General features: G+C 42.5%; 1 protein-coding gene across 26 annotated transcripts in view; it reads left to right on the top strand.

The window, feature by feature from the left end:
* The window catches only part of nrxn1a (neurexin 1a), a 253,804-nt gene that overhangs the window by 159,075 nt on the left and 71,674 nt on the right, over positions 1-23,055 (top strand). For 4 of the 26 annotated variants that reach the window (XM_035405910.1, XM_035405908.1, XM_035405907.1 and 1 more), the window contains exon 1: positions 9,681-9,985. The exons of the other annotated variants lie outside the window; for them this stretch is intronic. In XM_035405910.1, coding sequence (XP_035261801.1) covers positions 9,754-9,985 — 232 coding nt within the window. In that variant the 5' untranslated portion in view covers positions 9,681-9,753. Of the gene's footprint in view, positions 1-9,680; positions 9,986-23,055 lie in introns of those variants that run through there. 26 annotated transcript variants of the gene reach the window in all.

The following is a 23,055-nucleotide window of genomic DNA, read 5'->3' as shown; positions in this document are numbered from 1 at the left end:
TAGGATAGTCAGTGCCTTTACTCCTCCTTCTTAATGGTGCGTGTGACAGAAACGGGCGAAAGCGTAGACTAACAAAAACCCCTGAAAAATACCATCGCCTGAAAAACCTACAGGAAACCGCTGTTCTTCTCATAATTCTGATTAATTCCGCTTTTCAAATGCCCTACTATGCAGAAACCCTCTCAGCTGACAGGCAAAATAATTACCACTGCCTTTAAGATAAAGTACGTGGAGATGTTGATCAGGGATTAAAATAAATTGCTTGTGTGCAGTGACTAATTAGACAGAGGGAAGATTCTCACGAGGTGAAATCTGAAGTAGAACTCAGTAATTGATTCCTTGCAATTCATCAATGCCTCGGGAATACCAAGCTATATGTGATTTTTTACTGAAAATGACAGTCGAAAGTAACCCTTTCCTTTTATGATCATTCTGAGACCGTGAAATAAAAATATACTTTTATTGTTTGCCTGTGAATAGGAGGTGTTACAATGGTGAGTAAAAAGTCACATGGGAGTATCATTGATAATTCCAGTCTCTCTTCATATAAAAAACATTTATTTTCTTCAAATAAATGATCAGGAAAGTGGGTGCATGTTCATCTGAGGGGATTCAATGGCAAAAACGGCAAGAGTGCTATGGATTTCACTTAGGAAAATGTGTGTGTGTGTGTGTGTTTGTCTGTCTGTCTGTCTGTCTGTCTTTATGTGTTCATGCCTATTAATGCACATTTAGCTTTTCATTAAAAGTGAGTGAGGGAAAGTGAGAGAATTAGATCAACGAAAAAAGCTGGCATGTGCAATAGTTCACCTGCAGTGCGTTTTCCCTTGAGTGCTTTATTCACATGATAATGGATTATGCTCTGAGAATTTAATGTACTGAAGAGCTGGGGGAAAAAAGACAAAAATGTGTGCCTTAATGCAAATACAGCAGGATATTTCCACTAAAAAAACGTAATAGGCACAGTTGGTGCTCCCAACAGCTGCTAGCGATATCCGCGCCATTTTAACGACCGATTCTCTGTAATATACTGTACTGTAATATGTCACATATTAAGCTGTGAAGCATGAAGTTCCCGTCATCAGATCAGCCTTCATTAGATCATTTTTTGAGCGAGGATCATGGCAATTTTCATCTAGAAAATTATGAATTTTTTAAACTAAAAATTGGGTCTTGATTTCAACTTATCTTCGATTGCATTAATAATGTAAAAGGCTGCTTTTGCACACACCTACCTTTGAAGCTGACCAAGCGCCAATGCAATAGCTGTAATTGGAAGCTTTTATGCCATTTTGTGGGGGATTGAATTTAATTTGGCATACAGATAATTGTGCAAGAATAATAAAGACTAAAAAAGGAACTAATGACCTGCAAAAAATGAGATCAGTTGAAAATTAACTGTATTTTTTGGAACAACTTACTGTCTCAATTCATAGAATTGGACCATTTTGAATGAATGATTTTTATTAAAGTAAGATGGTTATTAGAATTGTATAAGTATTTCTGTACAATGACATAGCCTACTTGAATTACAGAATCAAATAAATGGCAGGGCTGTGTTCTAGTGTTGCATGCTTAACATGTGGTGTCCTCTTCTTGTAACTGTGACAGCTGCCACGGTCATTGACAACGTTACACGTTGAGTGGGTTTTAAATGGATGCTACTGCATTACTCGTAGGTTTCAGGTCATCTTAAAAAGTCCATGCTAAATGTGAGTAGTAAATTGCAATCATCTTTGTGAATCTGACATGCTCTGTGCTCTGAGAGTTCCATTTGCATAAAAGCTTGTCATTTTGACACTTAAATTTATGTGGCATAGTTTTAATATGCACAATCCAGATGGTCCACTGTGCTGCTATTTGCCTGGTAGGGCTGGTGCGTGCACTTGTTGCAGGTGCATTATGAATTTTCTTTTATGGATGGGACAGTTTTACTGGTCTGAAGAGCATCACAGTTCTTTTGTGGATTCCACTAGAATCTTCTTTAGGTTTAGAGACATAGAGACATATGTTGTACCACCTCGGGAAAGAAAAGAGCTGTGTTTGATTTGGGTTCACCTGAAACAGCAATGTAATTCCAATTAGTTTTATTTTATTTGTGTCTTTTATATTGTCATTACACGGTCTGTTGTCGCTTTTCTAGTATTCTCACACAATATTTTTTTTCCACTGCTGCTATCACCTTCCCTGAAGACTTTAACACTTCCACAAGTAATAAAAATGTACATTTGAAATAGAACTGCAGGTATGTAGATGGTTGTATGGATGAGGTGGAATAGCAACGTGCAATGAGTCTCCATGGAAACATTGCTGCATGTAGTCATTGGTGGAAGGCAGTGTTCTGAGATAAAGGCTGAATTTTGGAGGTGAGGGAGATAATTTAGCCATGTGTATCTCCTGTAATAGCAGTCCTGTCTCGATTCTGAGAGTGAGGGGAGGACTTGGGAAGAAGTGGTCATTAGCCCTTCAGTGAGAAGCAGTACACGGTATGCCTCATTGGCCTCTGTCCTGATGCACTGCGAATGCCATCAATGTCATTTTTATATCCTTCTATCCTGTGTTTTCCCAGTAAAGTCCTGCGGAAATGTATTTATTCTTTTATTTTGCCGGGGGGGAGGGGGGGGGGGGGGGTTGTCACAGCACATGGTATTCATTATTTTAGACTATGCTTGTTTGTCAGTATCACTGGGTGCATTCATGCGTGCGTGCATGTGTGTATACCTGTTTGTACGTATGTCATAACCGTTAGTAAAAGCATGACTTTTTGCTGGTCCTTATAAGGAACAGAGGTTACAGCCTTTATTCAAACCGTGAAGAGATTGATTGCAGACAAGCCATTAAGAGACAGTTAAGTGTCTCAGGCTGCACTGTATAAGATTCTGAGGTTATGAAGAGAGCAGCACCCACACTCACACTACACACTCAACCTGGCCTTTTCCTGTTACCTGAGTATATTGGAAAGGCGACGGGAATCTCTGTTGATTGACTGATCTGTTTGAAGTCCAGTGATCTTAACACTCAGAGCTCAGAGTGCTTGTCATTGCTTGATGCCTGATCCGTGGTTTGATTTAAAGGCGTGCTTTCAGCAAGAAAGTGCCGACCCGATGTTATTCTGTTTCAGTCCAGAGGTGCGTTCAAATTCAGCGAACAGAGGTGAATGTTCGTGACGAACATGTTTTCTTTGAACAGTTAAATTTGAACAGCTTTTTAAGAACGTTCCAAATTGTTTGCATTAAACATAAACAGACATGACGACGAGAGCGTTTGTACTCACAGCCGTTTCTGTGACCATCGATGATAAAAAACAATAGCTAGCTAGCAAACAATAATAACATTGGCTAGCGTTAGCAATAACATTATTGAAAAAACTGATCACACTTAACGGCATCTTCAATTGAAATACCCATCTGGGAACATTTCCCTCAGTCCAGTGTCCATTTTTGTTTGCCGCAAACTACCTTTTCAGACCGTTCGCTTATGTTTGCAAACGTTTGCGGTGAACACAAAGCTAATGGAAAAAAGTTTGAAATAGTTTGCAAACGTTCGCCTTGTTCGCTGAATTTGAACTCACCTCAGGAGAGGGCAACACCAAGGCATGAAGGGTTCACAGGTAATGATAAAGCGAACGGCTCTGTTTGAGGTGGAAGTTATGATTACTCCGTGTGTAGTAATACTGACTGGTGTAGATGTGTAGAGTAGTTGTATGGGAGTTAGGGTGGAGTTGAAAGGCAGAGGTGGGTTAGGTACAGGAGTATGCTGTGTGGCGTTGTTTAAGTGAGTTATTGACAGGTGTTGGGAGTGTGGGGTAGCTGTAAGTGAGTTAGGGAGAGGTGTATGGTGTGTGGAATTGTTGTAGGTGAGTTAGGGAGAGGTGTATGCTGTGTGGAGTTGTAGGTGAGTTAGGGAGAGGTATGTGGTGTATGGAGGTGTTGTAGGTGAGTTAGGGAGAGGTATTTGGTGTGGGGAGTTGTTGTAGGTGAGTTAGGGAGAGGTATATGGTGTGGGGAGTTGTTGTAGGTGAGTTAGGGAGAGGTATATGGTGTGTGGTAGTTGTAGGTGAGTTAGGGAGAGGTGTATAGTGTGTGGTAGTTGTAGGTGAGTTAGGGAGAGGTGTATAGTGTGTGGTAGTTGTAGGTGAGTTAGGGAGAGGTGTATGCTGTGTGGTAGTTGCAGTTGTATTGGGGTGGGTGGGTATGAATAATAGCCAGCACTGTTGTGCAGGTGTGAGTGTTCTCTACGCATTTGCGAAACGCAATGCAGTTCCTCAAACCCAGGCTCACTTTATCTCACTTCCAGTGACAGGACAGCCAGCTCTCCCAGAACCACAGCTATATTATATTAACCATCATGTGGTTCAGGAATAGTGTACATATTGTCCACGATCACGTCACCATACCTGCCACAGAGATAGCATTCTGCGTCTGTGTGTGCATGTGCGTGTGCGCGTGTGTACTGTTCGTGGGTGTGTACAGATGATCTTAATAACATATAATAATATAGAACAATATTGTGAACATAGAAACATAATCAAATATAATCATATTTAGTAATATCATATATGAAGAATGGAATATGGTATTGTCACGACCAGGCTGAAGGGCCATGACAAAAAGGGAGACGCACACTGACGCATTTTAAAAAACAAGATCACATTTATTTAAAATAATTTAAGTATACCAAAAACAAGACCAACATGGGGTGTGAAAGTCAGAATTATCAGTAGTGTAGGTGAGTGGATGTGTGAAAGGTATGCTGAAGCAATGTTGTATGGTATGAAACCAAAAAGACAGCCAACACCTAAACAGAAACCAAACAGTAGGGAGAGAGCTCCCCCTCAAACTGGAGACAGGCATCTTAATCTCTCTGGGAGCCCTGGACACAGCTGCTCTCAAGTGCACCAATGACCCTCTGCTCCGCCCTTCAGGCACCTGTGAACAATACCACAACGAGCAGCACGGGCAGCAGAGTAGAGGGTATGTATTAATGATTATTGAATATTCAGTACATGCATATATTTTATTTATTTATTTTTTAAAGTGGTCTTATCATAATATAATTTGTATTTCTTAGAATTGTGTGAAATTAAACTAGTTATAAAACATTTTTATCAAAATATGTACATCAGAAGAGCAGTAGAAGATAAGTTGAAAGAGGGTAATAGGTTGTTTGATGATGGAATCTGTCCCTAGGAAGCGTGTAAATAAGGTTCGTTCATGAGAAGTACAAGATGAAATCTGATAAGCTGTCCTTTACAGACGAAAGCTCTCACAGAATATCTCTCTCTCTCTCTCTCTCTCTCTCTTTGTCTTTGGCGAGATATTACTCCTTATTTCCACAAAGCGATATGTTATCTTTAATTAGCTTTCTGTGTTATCAGCTCTCATTTTTTGAATGTGTAATTGTGTATTGCTGTGTGCTGCGGAATTACTGAGGGAGAGGAAACAGAACTGCCTCTGAGGGAGGGGAGAGAGAGCAAAAGGGAGGGATAGAAAGATTTCTGCTGTCATGTATAGAACCACTGAACCATCTGCGCTAGAACTTGGATTACCAAAATTGGGCCCTTTCAGTGAATTTTAAAATGTCGGAGATTAGAATCTTAGATTCAGGTCATGTCCCCAACCTTTTTTTCTCTTTTGCAAAGACAAAAGTTAAACCCTGAAATATGTGCCCTCTGTCACCCTCTGCTGATGCTGATGCTTACTAAATCAGTATTCCAAAGCTAAATGACACCCTGTTGAAAATTGCTGTCCATCATATTATCCCAATTTGTAAATGAACTAACTAAATGTGCACACACACACACACACAAAACAAAGCTTCAATTAATTGTCTGACCCTGTACAATGGCCATCACATGTGAGAATCTCTCCACCTATAGAAATGTTAAGAAACGCCAGATTCTGACAAACTACAGACTCAGTGACAACACCTTAGGGAAATTTGCTGATACAAATTTTCATGGTTTCCCAAGAAGAATTATGTAATGAATGGTTGAGACAGAGATGTACTTCTTTCTACATTGTGAAATGTATTGAAAAGAAGAAAAGCCTGCTCTATTCTCTTATCAGAAACACCTTCTGAAAAACAATGAAAAGGTAGTCATTTGCAATACTCTACATTGCTGCCTGTCAAAGCCTGAAGCATTAACATAGGGAGGAACAGAAAGATAGACAGATAGCAGGGAAAAAATGAGAAAGAAATCAAGTTCCTCTCTTCGAGAACATCCAGATTTACTGAAATCTAAGGCACTTTTTTGACAGTCTTTGTCAGAATCCCTTTCCTGTGTCCTGTATCTTCTTTTTTTGTCTCCAGATTTAGAATACTCAATTGTATTTGTGGGTCTGTTTTATCACATAGTGTAATGTCCTCCATCTTGAAGGTACACGCCAGCATGTGCATCCTCTAAATGCTCAAAGCCAGATGATGGTTTTCCTCATTGTATAGTCTGCTGTAGGCGCTTGTGTTAGGTTTAAGAATGTAGTGTTTCTCACTTTCTTTTCTTTGGTTGTAGGTTCTTTGTCTAAAAAAATGGTTAAACAATGTTTATGTTGTCCTCTATTACCTCAGAAGTTTTTTTTACTTCGCTTGCATGGGTGTATGGCTTGCTTGTGTATGTGTGTGTGTGTGCATTTCTGTGTGTGTGTGCGTGTGTGTGTGTGTCTGTCTGTCTGTTTGTCTGTCTGTCTGTCTGTGTGTCTATGTGCTGGCATGCATGTGTGTTTTATAGACATGATACTGCAGCTCAGCACAAATTTCATCCTTTGTTTTGTTAAGGTATTTTTGGGAACAACAGCTGCTGGTAGCAAGAATAGAGCATGGGGATTTTGATAGTAGTAATGAAACGGATTCAGTTTGCATATGAAGGAGGGTGCACCAGCTTGTCCTCTGTTGAAATGGTCTTACTATTATTGAACAGCAGATGCATTAACTAACGTTTGCCACATGGGGGCACCCAAGCCATAGTCTGTTGGATGGAAATTCAGTTCACTCAAAATTGAGAAGATAGTGCCTAATGTTACCTGAATTAGTTTGAGACTTGAATCAGATTTTTGTTGCCATCGATTTAGTTAATTGTGCCATTGTTGTGTAGTTTCTGTGAAATACAAAGAGATGGGTTTTGTAAGAAATTTAATGGACACATCAGAGGACACCAGTTTAAGTCCTTTAGTTTCATAGATCTTCAATTAAATTTAATTAATTTCAATCTAATGCCCAGCTCTTAGCATTTCCACCTGATTGGCTGCTGTTTGATCCTTTCAAAAGTCCTTTTGCAACTTCTTTGAGGTTACGAATAGGATCTGTCCTTAGTATTCATGTCATTTTCTGTTTTGTTTTTGAGATGAGAGAATTTGAACAGACACATCGCGACCTTTGACCCCGGGAGTACCCGCGTCTGTAGAGGGGCTCGCTGCTTTCCGCCGAGTCAGCTTCATCTCCGTCCCCCTGTGTCAATCCCTCTGAACACGTCAGTGAAAAGCTTCAGTCAAAGGGCTGCTGAGTAGCTCATTAAATGTGAACCCGCCCCCGGCCGGCTGACCTCTGTCTGCGGCTGTCGGCCTGACCCACGGCACCACGCGGCTCGGTCCCATTCGTTCGCGGTGACCGGGGAACAGCTGTTTTTTTTTTTTTCTCGCGCTAAAATCTGCTTGGTCTCACAGACCTCCATTTATATTCTGAGGCACCGGTAACAGGCAGTACAGCGTGTCTAATTTTGCCCACTGGGTTTTCCAATTTACGGGACGCTGAAATTACGTTTGAAATTACGAGACACGAGAGAACACCATTTGGAGCGAAGCTGTTAGATCTTTTGCTTTTTAGCTGTTGAAATCGTGACTTAACCTTGCAGCGTGACTTCAAGGCCCAAAAAGGCTGGGGCCATTTGACAGCAGCCAGAGACACTTTTTTTTTTTAGTTGGTTTTTTTAGTTTTTTAGTTTAGTTTTTCTATGAGGCAGAATTTACAATTTACAATGACTGCTACCTACCTGAAAGTTTTAGTTTTCTTTTTTTTTGGTTAATTCACTATTAAAAGTGAATTTTTATTTCTTTTTTTTTAAAACTGATCAACTTGCCTACTCTGACCTACTGCAGAGTGAAATCCAGTTGTACATCCCAATGATTCCATAGCAACGCTCTTATAAATGCAGCACAGACGGAACTAGTCTCCCTCCACCCCCACCCTCTCCGTTTTTATTTTTTCCTCTGGCTGCAGGTGCCAAACAGGTGTGTTGTGTGTGAGATGCGCCCACGCACGACACTCACACCTGGCTGGCACGCTCGCGGTGGCTGCTGTTTCGCAGGTGCCTGGAAAGTGCCAAACCGGGCCAGGAGGGGCCAAAGGGGAGGAGAGCTCTGAGGCTCTGAACGCTTATTTTTTAATCTTCTTTCTTTCTGTCTTTCTTTCTTTCTTTCTTTCTTTCTTCCTTTTGAAAAGTGGTCCTGGTTCTCGGCGGTAATTACAGGGCTGTGATTGGTTGAGGTGAGGACGCTGTCCACAGCACAGCCTGGGGCACGAGGACAAAGAGGAGAGGAGGAACACAATCTACAGGGCTGTGCTCAGAGAGAGAGAGAGAGAGAGAGAGAGAGAGATAGAGAGAGTGAGAGAGAGAGAGAGGAGGGGGAAGAGAGGAGGCAGCCCAGCTTTGCCTTCGTCTCAGTTCCCTTTGCTCAACGGAGCGTGCGACAAAGAGGAGGGAGAGAGAGAAAGAGTAGGAGAAGTAGAGAGAGGGATAAAGAGAGAGGAGGATCTCTCATCCTATTCTGTGTATTTTTTCCCCCCCTCAGATAAGCTCTTATTTCTTTTTCTCTCCCTCTCCCCCCGAGGCTGTCTCTCTGGCTCCGGTGATTCACAGCTTGCGTACTGCCAATCCGCATAGCTCCTTCTCTCTCTCTCTTCCTTTGGTGTCACCGGCTTCCTCCACCCCCCACCCCCCCCGCCCCCTTCTCCATCTCCGCGCCGATCCCAGTCACCAGCTTTTCGGCTGGGACAGGGGGGCCTGCGGACGGATCGCGGGACGGAATCAGCTCTAGCGCGCCTCTCAGGGGGTACCAGCCTTGCAGGACGATAACAACGCGTTTCTGGTGGATCCCCCCAGACGTCTTTTAAAACGTGGAGGAGACCAGAGACTTTGGGAGATCTCACTGCCTCCTTGCTTCTCTTTTTTCAGCTTTTTAAAAAATTTTTTATCCCTGTACTTCCTACCCATCGGAGTAGTCTTTTTTTGGGATATTTCCTTTTGAGTGTGTGCGCTAAATCTTCGGGGCAACCGGTTTTCCATCGTGGAGATTTTAGAGAGAGGGAGGGTGTGAGATTTTAGAGAGAGAAGAGAGTGGACGGAGGACTAAAGACTGTCCGCCTTGCGTGCGTCCTGATTTTTGTGATTGTGCGCATGTTTGGTCTTTCTTTTTCTTTTTCATTTTGCAGTTCTTTCTCTCACGCCGTCTCGGGTCTGTGATGTAGCGGTGGATATCCTGACTCGGAGTGCTTACTTCCCTCCTCTGCAGCTGCGGTTCTTTCATCTCCTACCCTGTGGATTGTGTGCACTTTTTTCTTATTAGCGGAGCACGTGCGCTCTCATTTAGCAATTTCAATTCGCCTTTCATTTTCGTGCCTTTGCGCGACCAGGAAGTAAGGGAGGGGGAGGGGTGATGGGGGGGTGGTAAGGGGGGGAGGGAGGCGGAACATGGGCTGCTGGTCGCTGTGAGGTTTCGGTTCGGATCGATATCTCGCCTGGTTTGCTCGGAGGGGGGGGCGATGGCCGGTGAAAGAGCGCGGCTCAGCCCGGGCTTCGGCCCCGCCGGGCTGGCCCCGCCCGCGCGTCTGGCCCTCTGGGCCCTCCCTCTGACCCTGGGGGCCGCGTTCGGGATCGCCCTGGGGGTGTCCGGGCTCGGGGAACAGCGCGGACGCCCCGCCTACGACAGCAAGCTTCACCACGCCGTGCCCGTCGCTGTCCACAGGTTACCTGTGTCCCTCAGGGCAGGACACGGTGGGTACCAGAGCTGTCCTGTACCTCTCTACCACCTTTCTCGCTTTACGTGTCTCCACGTACCTGTCTCAGTTTTGTTTTATCTGTTCATTCCTCTTCCCACTTACTGTGCCCTTCTCGCCCTTGTACTGATCTGGCCTGTGCTGGATCATTGCCTGATCTTACCTGATCTCCATCTCCTCTGACCTGTTACGGTCCTCTCCTTTCCTGTGCCTGCCTGCACACTCAGGGGATCTTCCAAAGGGAGCTTGTGAGATGCGAAAATAGAAACAGCTATGCAAACTCTGTGAATGTGGTAAAATGTTAGTTATTTTTTCACTGACTACTTTGCTGTTCCAGCCTTACCTAAAGTCATGTATAGTGTATTATGTGAGTTTTAGAAGTTGTGTATCTGTGATTATGTGTTTGTGTGTGTGTGTGTGCATGTGTGTGCATGTGTGTTTGAGAGAGAGAGAAAGAGAGAAAGCGATGGAGCTTTTCTGTGAGACAGTAGTAGAGGAGTGCTGTGGCATTTTTCTGTCCATGTCATATCCAGGTGGATTATGGGTATTTTGTGGGTTGATTCTCGGTGTGCTGCAGTACTGAAGGCAGGTTTAATGTCCTACTGAGATGACAGTTCCGGCCAAAATATCGCACCAAAGCTGAAATCTTGGCTTTTATGTTTCACTGTTAGGGCCCAGTTATGACAAAACTGCTTCAGTCCACTCAAAAGTTATCTTGTAGACAGTGTTCTGTACCAGGGGTGTCCAATCTTATCTGAAAAAGGTTGATGTGGGTGCAGTTATTTATTTATATTTTTATTTTTATATGCCTAGCCCTACAGCACCTTATTTAACTAAGTGACTAGTCCTGATCGTCCAGACCTTGATAGGTATTATCAGGTGCTTTAGTGCTGCACTAAAACGAAAACTTTCTCCCACATTGGCCATTTTTTGGATAAGACTGTATACCCCTGTGCAATATAAAGCTAAAAGATTATGTTTCCGGAAAAGTGAAATATGAATTGCAGTGCCTGACTTCCAAAATTCGTCTGTGGATTATGAATTGCAGAATATGCATAGTGCGATATTGATGGGAGAATATGAATGTTGGAAATTAAATTGGGAATTACAAATCACATGAGTAGCGGAGCGTAATTTGGCGAGTGTGAATAACAGAATGTGATGAATTGGTACTAATCATTCTGTTATTCATACTCCCTAAATTACGCTTATTAATTGGGGAGTACGAACCCGAATGGTGGAATATTTGCAGGCACGAATAATCAGAGAGTACGAGTCGTGACAGGGCAAGGATGCTTACAGGAGAAGGGAAGTGATCTGATCTTAAATGCTCCGTTTTCTTGATCAAAGAACGCCCGGCCCGCGTCGCCGTATGCGTAAATCCTTCCGTGCCAAAAACGCAGATGTTTAAAATCTTTCTTTATCGCCTTGCACGTTGGGCACCAGCCTCTCAGTGGATAACACCATGCTGTTACCGTTCGCTGATTTATGGAGGCAGGATGCAATAATGAGTGTAAGCTCATTAAAAGAGTTGGGATGCTTGTTTTCTTAGGAGTTTGCCATTTGGGTTCGAGGCGGGGATAAATCACTCATCGCTGCGTGAGAACAATAAACTTTCCATTAGCATATGCCCTGGAAATCTGAAAGCATCAGTACTTTAGGCAGATCGTTTCTTTGGGGCACTGAAACTCCTTTGCTCATGGCTATGAAACTAGTGTTTAGGGCACTGAAAACCCTATCCAAGCGCTACTCTCAAGGTTGGGAGAGGGCATGGCCTAGCTGTTTGCTAGAATATACAAATCTGATTAATCCTAAATGGATGCTATCTGCACGAAGCTGAATAGCCCTCTATGAACTGAAAACAGGCTCAAGCACTAAATAAAAATTCAGCTGAGAAAGAAGAGTAACCCTCTGAAAGGGCCTCTCGAAAGCTTGCGTGTTTAAATCACGACCGAAGCTGTACTCTACATTGACTGTGAGCTCCAGTGCTCCTGTGATGCTCTGGCAACCTTTTTATCCCCCCCCCCCCCCTCCCCCCCCCTGTTTTCCGCCTCTCTGTGCATTTATAATAGCGCGCTTGTGGTCCCCATCCCGGCTTCTCGTGCAGGTCCAGAGGGCAAGGCAATTTGTGTCACTGTAACAGATTGCCTCCCCTCTCTTTTCCCTCTATCTCCCTCCCGCCCGCGCTGTAGCAGCGGGCGTTACGTAAGGCGAGGAAGTTAATGAACGTAATACGTCTGCGTTTCCACCAGATGTCGGTTCTCGCGGTGTCTTCCGCGGACGGCCCCCGCAGGGCCGAGGCACGGCTGAGGAGCGAGGCTGGCCGACAAGCGCAGGGGGCCCGCGTGTCAGCGGGTCGTGGATTAACTTCCTGCGAATCTCAGGGGAAGTGGCTGCACGTCGCTTCCTGTCTCCACTGTCTTCCGTCAGGTGCTCGCCACTAGGTTTGCAAGCTGAGATGTGCATGACACACGGTGTTAGGGAGGTGTGTTTTAACAGCAGCAAACCTGGAAGTGCTTAGTTTTCAGTCACCTGCCAAATAAGCGTCCCGCCGTGTGTAGAGGTGCAGTAATTAGGGAGGTGGTTGGTGTAAGACGTGAATTAGAAGGGGACAGAGAAACTCACATTTGCATACACTGGCGAAGAACTAGGTTTTAGTGCGTTAGTGAATCTGAGAACACACTAATTCATGCACACGTGCACGTTCACCTGCATGAAAATACAGGTAAGGACATATGCGTGGCAGTTTGTGTGAAGTTCATCTCCAAAATTCTGGAAAAAGGAAAAGCAGCCAACATCAGTGGCAACAACAAGAGTTAAATGAGACTACAGAAGCTACATTAAACCACACCCAAAAGAGGGCTTACAAGGTCTAAGTTTGAGAGACATTGAAAGAGTGAGAGAGAGAGAGAGAGAGACAGAGAGAGACAGAGAGAACAGACATAAATGGATGGCAAGACAGCAAAAAGGTCAATCCATCAGACACGCTTTGAATTTTACCTGCTTTGTTTACCGACAATGCATTTTCTATGTATTTAACTACAACAGGGAGGGATAGATTAAAATTTTAGTGTAGTTGCACACACACACACACACACACACACACTCACGCACAGGCATGCATGCACGCCTGCACACGCACACACACACACACACTCACGCACAGGCGTGCATGCACGCCTGAACACACACACACACACTCACACTGTTCAAGCGTTCGGCTGTTTTTAGGTGTCTATGAGTGTGTGTCTGTATCATTCCTCAGAAAGAGTACATGCTTTGTAGAAAATAACAGCATAACATGACATACAGTATGATGAAATGCCTTTGTCAAATGACCCATACTGTAAGTCACTTGACTTGTCGGTTAGCCCTGAACACTCCCTAACAATTTCCTATGAATGGTTCTGTAAACATGATGGCACTGAAGATGTTATGCAGGTTTCCGGAAAGCTTTAGGGATGCACTCTGCATGTGGAGTGTGAGCCCTGTGTGGGTGTGCTGCCGATGGGCTTTTGAATGTGATGCAAAGAGACATTCATTTTCCGGTCAGTGCTGGAAAGCCCGGTCAGTTTGCAGGTCATCTCTGATTTCAAGAGAGGATGGAGGGTGACGAGCTGTGTATGAACTTCAGAATTCTGTACTAATGTGTGTGTGTGTGCGTTTGTGTGTGCGTGTGTGTGTGTGTGCGCATGTGTGTGCCTGTGTGTGTGTGTGCATGTGTGTGCATGCATGCATGTGTGGTTTTGGTATCCTACTACACCTGTGAGCTGTTGGGTGCTCTTAAATGGTATCATGTTGGAATGGTAGAAGACACATCTGGGTATTGGTGGTGTAATGCAGTCATCACATGTAAATTGCTTCTGCTTCAGTCTATTGCAGTTTTTTAGGATGTTACTGTGCCAACCCCTCATTGCACAGACAACTGCAAAATATCACAGAGCTGTAGACAAGCATTACCATCGACTAATGCTTGACTAATGCTTTCTCTATTCTGCCAGAGAAAGGTAGAATAGCTCCACAAATCGCTTTAAAACAGCACTGCAGTGGAAGAAGTACACGTATAAGAATCTGAAACAGATTAAGACATCCACATTTACAGTTTAGTTGTATATGTACATAAAGGCAAGGACTAGCCAGGATTGGCCAGGACTGAGAGAGCTGGAACAAGTTGATGTCATTACTGGTTTCTTCCTGTGTGGAAAGAAGGAGACATTTATAAGAAGGTCAGATGTGTTTTTGCTGATGATAACATACAGTCCTTCACTACTCGTGAAGTGCAGTGTGGAGAATTTCTGGAGTCTGGAGTCCTATTCTCTTGCAAAATACAGTGTGAAAAGCTGGTGATGTCGTAAGTGTTGAGTTCTCCTGACGCACCGTATAGATAGCCGGCGTTCCCATACCTGCTATCCTCTCCTGAGACACAGTGCACACAGAGTTGGTGATGTCACCAGCGCTCTCCTGTCTCCAGATTCGGCGTGGCGCTGTTGATAAGCAGACTGTTCCCTTGAGGCACAGTCCCTACAGCTGCAGGGAAGCAGCTCGGTGCCAGCATGGCAGTGCTCTGTTCCAGACTCAAAGGATGACTACCCGGCTGTTTCCTGAGCATTGCAGTCAGACAGCTTTAGTACTCCCTCAAAACAACATCTTTATAAGCTCAGGGTGTTTTACCTCAATATTCTTGTGTTGAATTGCTGCGCACACACATGTATATGAGCCTATGTATGCCATTTGAACCGTATGCATTAGATATTGGCCGATGAGAGTGTATAAGCACCCCCCCGAAACCAACCCCCCCCCCCACCCCCCCTCCACTTTCTCTGCTGCAGCCACTCAGTCTTTTCACTCCGTCTTTCTGCGTCTTTATACATCCTCCAGCCACACGGTTAACTGAATAACAGAGGAGCGCTTCGCCGGCTTGCTTACGCGGTGACTCAGATTGTAAGGGAGAGAGGCGGATTACTCTGCTAATAAAAGGCCAGCACATTCACTCTGTCCTGTGGGCTTGGATTAGAGTGACGTAATCTCACGCAGTTTCGCGCAAAACGCATCGCACAAAAGCGTACCGTCCCACACAAAACGCATCATACACTGACACACTGTCGCACATGAAATGACAATGATTATTTAAATTCATTTATTTATGTATTTATTTTCTATCAGTTCAGGTCGGCTGCTTCAAGATCATAGGGCTTCCTGTTTACTGGTTAGGAAATCAGAATTCCAAATGAACCCTTAGTTTTAAGTCAAAAGAGAGTAATCCCCTTTTGACTTGAAACAACTTTATATCCTTTAAAGAATATTGTCTGATTTTAGTTATTTGAGTTTGGTAGTGTTTAATCAGTATCAAGAGGTGGATGGTGATAGTGTCATGTTTACACCCACACCCCCCCCCCCCCTACACACACACACACACACATACACGTACATTCTTCAGAATACTGCTTTCTGCATGAGTTACTCCAAGTAATTACTACCCTTCTTCCAATCTCCCTCTCTTGTCAGTGCAGTAATTAGAGTTGCCGTTGTTTGTTTGTATTCATCTCTATATTTTTGCAGAGCTTCATTGTGCTGTCTGTGAGGAATCATCTCTTTCTGAGTGTTTGATAAACAAATCTAAGGACATTTGAGCTACTATGGCCTGTATCTATTACACACGCGCGCACGCACGCACGCACGCACGCACACACGTACGCACACACACAGATTGCTAACAATATTGAATAAATGAAGCATTATTGTGGCATGAAAAAATTCTGTTTTGCAAACGAAATGACGAGATATTAAAATGGGCTGACCAAAGTTTAAAGGTAACAGTGACCAAGGGACAAGCTATGAAAGCTATGAACAAGCCATAGCTTTTTCCCAACCAGTGTCAGTGGTGAAATGGGATAATCAAGCCCATTTATCATCCAGCTTTCCCATAAAGGAAGCTGGGGACAGAGGTCTGTTATTGATAGCTTTTTATCCTGTTATTCTTCTCTCACATCCCTACTCTTTTGTAGATACTAGGGGAAAATGCCAAGCACAGTTTCTGCTGCTTCTTAGGCAAAAGCTGCACTATCTGCTATCTGCACAAAGTTAACAACTGATTCAATGCAACTATTGATGCAAATCAAGGGACCACACTCAAATAGTAGTGAGGACAGTTCACATGTGCAATAATATGTCAGATTCAGTTTCAGTTGTGAAACGTGACATATCGGCCATAAGGTCAACCTCCATAAAATATATTTTTTGTGAAGGTCACAGCAATTTTCATATTTTTTATACTGCCTTAGTTATATCTGAGTCTACCCCTCAATGCAAGGTCTTAAATGCAAAGGTTTACTTTAAATAACTTAAAAGGCTGCTTTTGCTTGCGTGTATTTTTTAAGTTTAGCAAGCTGATTCAGTGACATTGATTAGAAACAGGGCTGTCATTTTACAAGGGATCAATTTTAATTTGCAAGCAAATAATGGTGCAGGAATTATAATAACTAAAAAAGAACCATTGAGCTGCAGATGAGATTGGTTGAATGGCCAATAAATGGACCTCTTCATTTTTTTCTTGGTACAACTTATTCAATTCATGGAATTGGACCATTTTAAATCAATGATGTTTACTACAGTAGCGTGGTTATTGGAGCCAGGTTCAATATCATATTCAATGTCATCAATTAATTCAAGAATAGTTTTGAAAAATAGTCATTTTGCCACTAAAGGTTATGTAAATGACATAAAAAATTCTATTGTTGCTCAGTAATGGGAAAAAGCTGTCTGATTTAGAGATGAAGAAAGTCCCAGGAAAATCCAGTCCCACTGGATTGGAGTACATCAAGCTTTTAAAGTAACCATAGAATCCAGCCATTATGATGCTCTTTTGAGAAGATACGGCTCTGAAGTAGCAGTAGAATCGAGCTATTATGATGTTGTCTTGAATAGCTCTTTGTAACATCATGTCTTACAACAGTAATTTTTAATTTGCAACAAAGCTGAGGTTTCCTTTGTCTAACATCACTCACCCACAAATCTGCAAAATTAAAAAAGTGATTAAAGTTAGAGAAGGAGCCCTACATGGACAAAGATAATGGCCAAGAAGGTGATCTTTGGAAAGGGGAGGAGGAGAAAATATCAATGCATCAAAAAGGGTTTAGTTTGCCATTCAAAATTTTGAAGTACAAGTGGAAAACAAGAAGGAATCCAAGGCACTCTTAATGGTAAAGTTAAAAGCTTTTATTGAAACGTGGAAAGAAAAATAAAAACGTGTTGGATGCGCTGTGGCCTTGCTCGCCATTCATCAGGGCCGTAGTTTTTCATTATTTTGGCTGGCAAACTAAGCCCTTTTTGATGCATTCAAAAGTGTATCTTTATCTTGTTATCCCTGAACATCTAAGTATATCACTTTGACATTCTTAATGAACTTAACCATAACAACTTCTTACAATCAATACCGATAATAATAGTCAGCCACAGTGGGCCACACAGGGTGACAGATAAAATATTAAAAAGCAGTCCGTTTTGTAGCGTGTGTTATTTAACACCCATGCTGATATCTGGTCAGTTGTAACAATTTTACTCTCGATACAAAATCTTCATTCTAGAATATTTTGGCAACAAATTAACTGAACAGTACATCCCTAACCCACACAAACATAATATGAATAAAATTTTAATCAGCAGTCCAGGCCATTCAGCCCATTTAGTCTTGTCATTTTCTCTACTATCTAGAGGGTATACATCATTATCTCAAGGCTGGTCTTGAACTCTCTGACTCCAAATTATGATATGCCATTGTATGATGGTGGGCGGAAACAGAGACCAATATACAGCTTATATATATATGGCAGAATATTATAGAGGAGTCATTAAATTCTCCAACAGGGAATGAACTAGAATGAAAATCTCTAACCCACATACACAAGAACATGCAGTGTACCCCCCCGATCCAGAATCCCACTGCCCTAACTGCTTCTCTGTACCTCTCGATTTTAAACAGTTTCAATCTCAGACAATCTCAACCTTTGCCACCCTTTAGTTTGAGAATCCCACAGCTCTAACAGTCTCTGACTCTCTCAAGCTCAGTAATTTTGAAGCTGTGTCTCAAACACTGTGTCAAGCTTAGGTTGTCTGAAGTCAGAATCTCATGCACAGCAGGAAACAATGTTTTCAAAGACTTTTTTTGTGGAGTGAAAGTTCCACAAATGGAGAATGCCCTTTCTTTCATATGCGACTTTAGCATGCAGTCCACGGGCGCCTGATTGACCAGCTAGATAGCAATGAAATGAGGACCCCTAATCAACTGAACCCTGTGTGATGGAAAAACCAATTATGCATGCCCTATGGAGCTACCGGCCACAGTCTACACTGGCACAGTCTGGTTTTGACCCGAAAACGTGGGGCTTTGTCCACACACCACATTGAATGGGCCATAGAATAGGCTTATGCATTGTTTTTTTTGTTTTGTTTTTTGTGGTCATTTTTTGTATATGTCTATCTTTCCTCTGACTCATTTTCAGTCAAACAAAATTCTAGTTTCCCATCCTGGTATCCCGGTTATCACCTTAAAACCACAGTCCAGTCCTTTGGTTTTAAAGCACCGGAGCTTCCCGATTACTTATCAGTGGTTTAATGATAGCTCAAATCAACCCTGAGAAAGAGGTCACAGGCTAATGTATGCTGTCTTAGGAGTAAGAGAAGGCATTTGTGAGGGTATCTGCGGTTGACCTGATGAAATGATTATATTCAGAGGAAAAACTCATGTGCATTGTGCTGCTTGAGATTCTGCTGGCCATTGTGAGTAAGGTGAGTCTTAGACTGTATTGATTTTCAGAGAGGGTTTTTTTTTTTTATCGAACGGGGGGAGAGGTGGTTTCCCCTGTACTTTGATAATGAATTGGACCTGTCCTTAAGACAGAGTGGCCGGCCGGGGAATTGTAAAGGTTGATATCGATGATGCCGTTAAACTGCCAATATGGTCAGACTTATTAAGCAAACGGTGGATGGCTGCGCCCGTATGTTTGATTTACCATGGTGATCCTCCACCGCCCCCCTGTATGACGCACTCCGGTATAGCCAGTGAGGAACGCAAAAGGAATTCAGTCAGATTCATTTGATTTATGAACTCGGCAGAGCAGCGAGAGAGAGAGGAGCAAGTGAAACAGCGGAGAGAGGAGAGAGAAGAGAGACTTTATAAAGACCTTTATTTTACATTATATTAAACCAAGCATGTAGGAGGGGAAGAGGATTATAAACCGTATACCGTAGGCCTGATTTACTAAGACGTACGCAGAGAACTAATAACACACCCAGTAATTGGTGCAAAGCAAATGCCATGGCCAATCATGATATTGGTGTTGTGTATTCTAAAAGCTTTTTCACGCGCTAAAGGTCTTAGCAAAACAGACCATGTGAAGGGAAAAAGCACAAATGACCAAACCAACCTAAAGACACAAAAAATATAACTCCATTGAAAGACATGTAAAGAAAATTTTTCATGAGTAACAATTGTTTGTAGCTATGCAATCCTGACGTTCTTGCTGTTCCAGCTCTGTTTTGTCCATCTTATAAATGGTGTGAGGGAGGTAAAGTGACAGAGAGACAGAAAAGAGGTGAGCGAGGGTAATGGTGGGGTCCCTACCCTCCTAGACTTTCTTTGGCTCACTAATTTTTATTAGTCGTATCAGAGCAGCTGACCCATGCAGTTAAAATTAATTAAACTCTAATCGATGCCCACGGGGGGAAAACAGCCAAGGTTTCACAACTCTATGAACAAACTGTAAGGTTAAGGCAGGCTTATGTTAGACTGTGTCCCTCAATATATATTATCTATCTTTTATCTATCTTTCAACAGGCAGGAATGTTCCAGAAGTACTTTATGAGCTTGAGCCAATATTTATACCAACTCTCACCTCTCACATGAATTAGTTCCACTGAATATTGAGCACTTGGAATAATTACACTGTAACTGCAGAGCAATTACACAGGTAATATAGTCACTTAATACTGTGTGGGTCCAGTTTTTATATAACTATCCTGTAATTACCCTGGGGTCTTTTTTAAACCAGTCGTTTCAACATGCGTATTACCATTCTCTGGTGTTTCCATACTAACCTTTGATCTAGCCTAAAGGCGTTGCCTTGTCACACTTGCGAGGACACCTTCTTTAGAGTCCCCTGATGTCCACTGGTGTCCAGTTGGTCAATTTGTATAAAATTTTGGCCAGTCAGGTTTAATTTTTAAAGTACCTATAAAACAAGGATGCCAAACCGTGCTCCCCAAAAAAAAAAATACTTTTGTTGTTGGCACATATCAAAATCAATTGATACACAAAATGCATGGCATAAACTGAAGAATAATATGAAGGTAAATATTGAGTATAAACTATAGACAAATAAAGGTTATGTACATTAAAACCAGTGTTTCCTCAAAAGGTGATTTGTCTGTTCATAAAGTAGAGAGGCAAAAGAGGCTAGGAGTCCAGCTCATAATAAAGATAAACCAAATTCTTTGTTTTTAATTGGTTTCTCAGGACATCAAGAACATTCTAAGACCAGTTCAATTCAGTTCCATTAACTTTATTTGTTTAAAAAAAAAAAAACATGAAGTTCATCGTCTGGTAAAAAAAAAAAAAGAATAAAATAAAAGATCAATATACAAAAGCAAGTACGAAAATTCAGAACCATTAACATGTAAACAAACTCAATAACATTGAAAGGATCATAAATGTCAATATGAGGCCACTATAAAATGTGTAATATTATACTTAGGTAGGAAAGTGAGCCTGCATGGTTTTATGAGTGTACCTTTTTTTCGTATTATCTTGCCACTTGTAATGCGATGGTTGTGTGTCCGCAGATATTTACAATCAGAGAGAATGTGAGCCTCGTTTTCCAAAAGTCCAAAAAGAGGTGTATCCAACTCCCCTCAGAACTACATAGGCATTTTTAAAAGACAGTTTTCATCAATTTGAGTGTTTTCCCTGATGTCCTGTTGCCTGAGTTGCAGTGAGCAGCTGCAGAGAAGGGGACTGTTCACATGGGCACTGGTCTCTGAGAGCAGGTATTGAAAGGAAGACCTGGGGAATTCTGGGATGAAAAAAGGGTCACAGCATCACAACAGTCGCTCAAGAGATGCGGGTTGCCAGGGTGAAAGATGGGGTCCCCAATGGAGAGAGAAATAAAAACAGAGATTATTCATCTCTCTCTCTCTCTCTCTCTCTCTCTCTCTCTCTCAATTTACAGAGTATATATCAGTATGTATCAATATAATTCTATCTCTGTTCCTTTTCTAAAACGGCTGCTCTTTGTTTGGTTTGAGCCATAAAATTGTCTTGGCATAGTCTACTTACCCAATGATTGGTTAAAGCACATTCACTGTGACCCCATTTTCCAATTTCACATTCACATGTCCACAGTCACAATTATAGTTAACTATCTTTTCAGCTGTTGCTTCAAACAAGCTGGTCACTTGAACAAAGCATGAACAAAACCGTTTAAAATCTCCTGCATGACAGACATGGAAATGCCCCAGAACCCACTGAAACTGGTTGAGACCAGTTTAAAAAAGCACATGCTGAGGCTGGACCATTGGGTTGTGCTTGGTGCGGGTCGATATTGGCATGTGTGAGAGGGGCTGTGGTCGTGGAAGTCAAGAAGACATACTTTTTTAAAAACCCCATGAGAGATATATTTCTTTTCCAATTGATTTTTTGATGATGACTGATAGATAAGACCTGGACAGTAATGTGTAACTGGATATCATCAGACCCGTATAATGCTTTTCTCATTACGCAGACATCCTGACCCTAAAGTCTAATTTGATTGTGTTTTAACGGCATTGATTCCTGTTGTCGTGGAAAGTCGTGACTATCTGTTTTGGGCTGTAAGGCCTTATTGCAGTATGGGCAGATCTCTAGACTAAGAAGTGCAAAACATCTCTGAGGGAGAAGGCAATACACTTTTTAAAAGTTTTTCTGTGTATAGGAAAAAAAAAAATCTACCTGAGTTGGGATAGTAGAAAAACAAAGGGTGTTGTAAACAGTTCAAGGGTGCTTGTAGTGTAGTTGTAGTGCAGGTGGATAAATAACAGATGTTTCGCATATCAGGGAAAAAATAAACACAACTTATTCACACATTTTACGTCACGTACACCCTGGTTCATCTAAAGGACAGTGCTTTTTCTCTTCTACTGTATCTCCTTTCACTAAGTTATACAATCAGCAAAATACTTTCACACTGTGGATGCAGGGACATGTGATATGGCCTTCTGCATGGAGTTTGTTTGTACTCACGTTTTCTCCCACGCCAAAAGACATGCATGTCAGGTTAGTCATCCTCCTCCCATTGCCCTTGACCGAGGCACTGGCTTCGGAACTGGAGTTGGGCCCTGCACTGTGGCTGCCCACTGCTCCTAAATAACTAGGATGGGTCAAATGCAGAGGACAAATGACCCCCACGGGGTTCAATGCGGTGTATCTTATCACGCATCCTTTCGATTCCTGACAAGCAAAAGCAAATCCTCCCCCTGGAGCTGAACACTTCAGTTCATAATTTTGAACCGAAACAGCGTGGAGGGGCAGTGAGTTTGGACGCATGTTTGTGGCCCTCGGCGTTCAGTGAGATAGGCAGCTGTTGCTGCAGGGCGCTCAGCTGCTCATACTGGAGTCTGTGAGCAGACTGCAGTTTTGTATCTCCTAGTGAACTCAGTGTTGCACAGACTAAAGATTTCAGTGCAAAATCAAGTCAACCGGATTTTACACGAGTCCAGCAGGGACCAGAGGAGTGCCCTGTCCGTTGAAACAGCTTCAAATGAAACAGGCCCCAAATGCCCTAGAGATAGGCTGTTTCGTTTTTGCATGGTGTCAATCTATCACTTTTTTGTTCGTATCTTTTTTGCAGTTGATGATTTTTTTATTGATTTTTCAAAGTTTTGAAAGCCTCCATTTATGAAAACATTCATGAGAACATTGTCGTATGATTATTATCTATTTTGGAGTTTTTTAAGTGCCACCCTGTTCATCGGGAGCAATCTTTTATGTATTTGTATCGTCTTCACAGAGCGATAAGTTGCACTGTGTCCCTGTAGAGT

This window comes from Anguilla anguilla, chromosome 2 (genome assembly GCF_013347855.1).
Source record: "Anguilla anguilla isolate fAngAng1 chromosome 2, fAngAng1.pri, whole genome shotgun sequence".
Taxonomy (NCBI): domain Eukaryota; kingdom Metazoa; phylum Chordata; class Actinopteri; order Anguilliformes; family Anguillidae; genus Anguilla; species Anguilla anguilla.
This window is presented reverse-complemented; position numbering and strand designations above follow the sequence as displayed.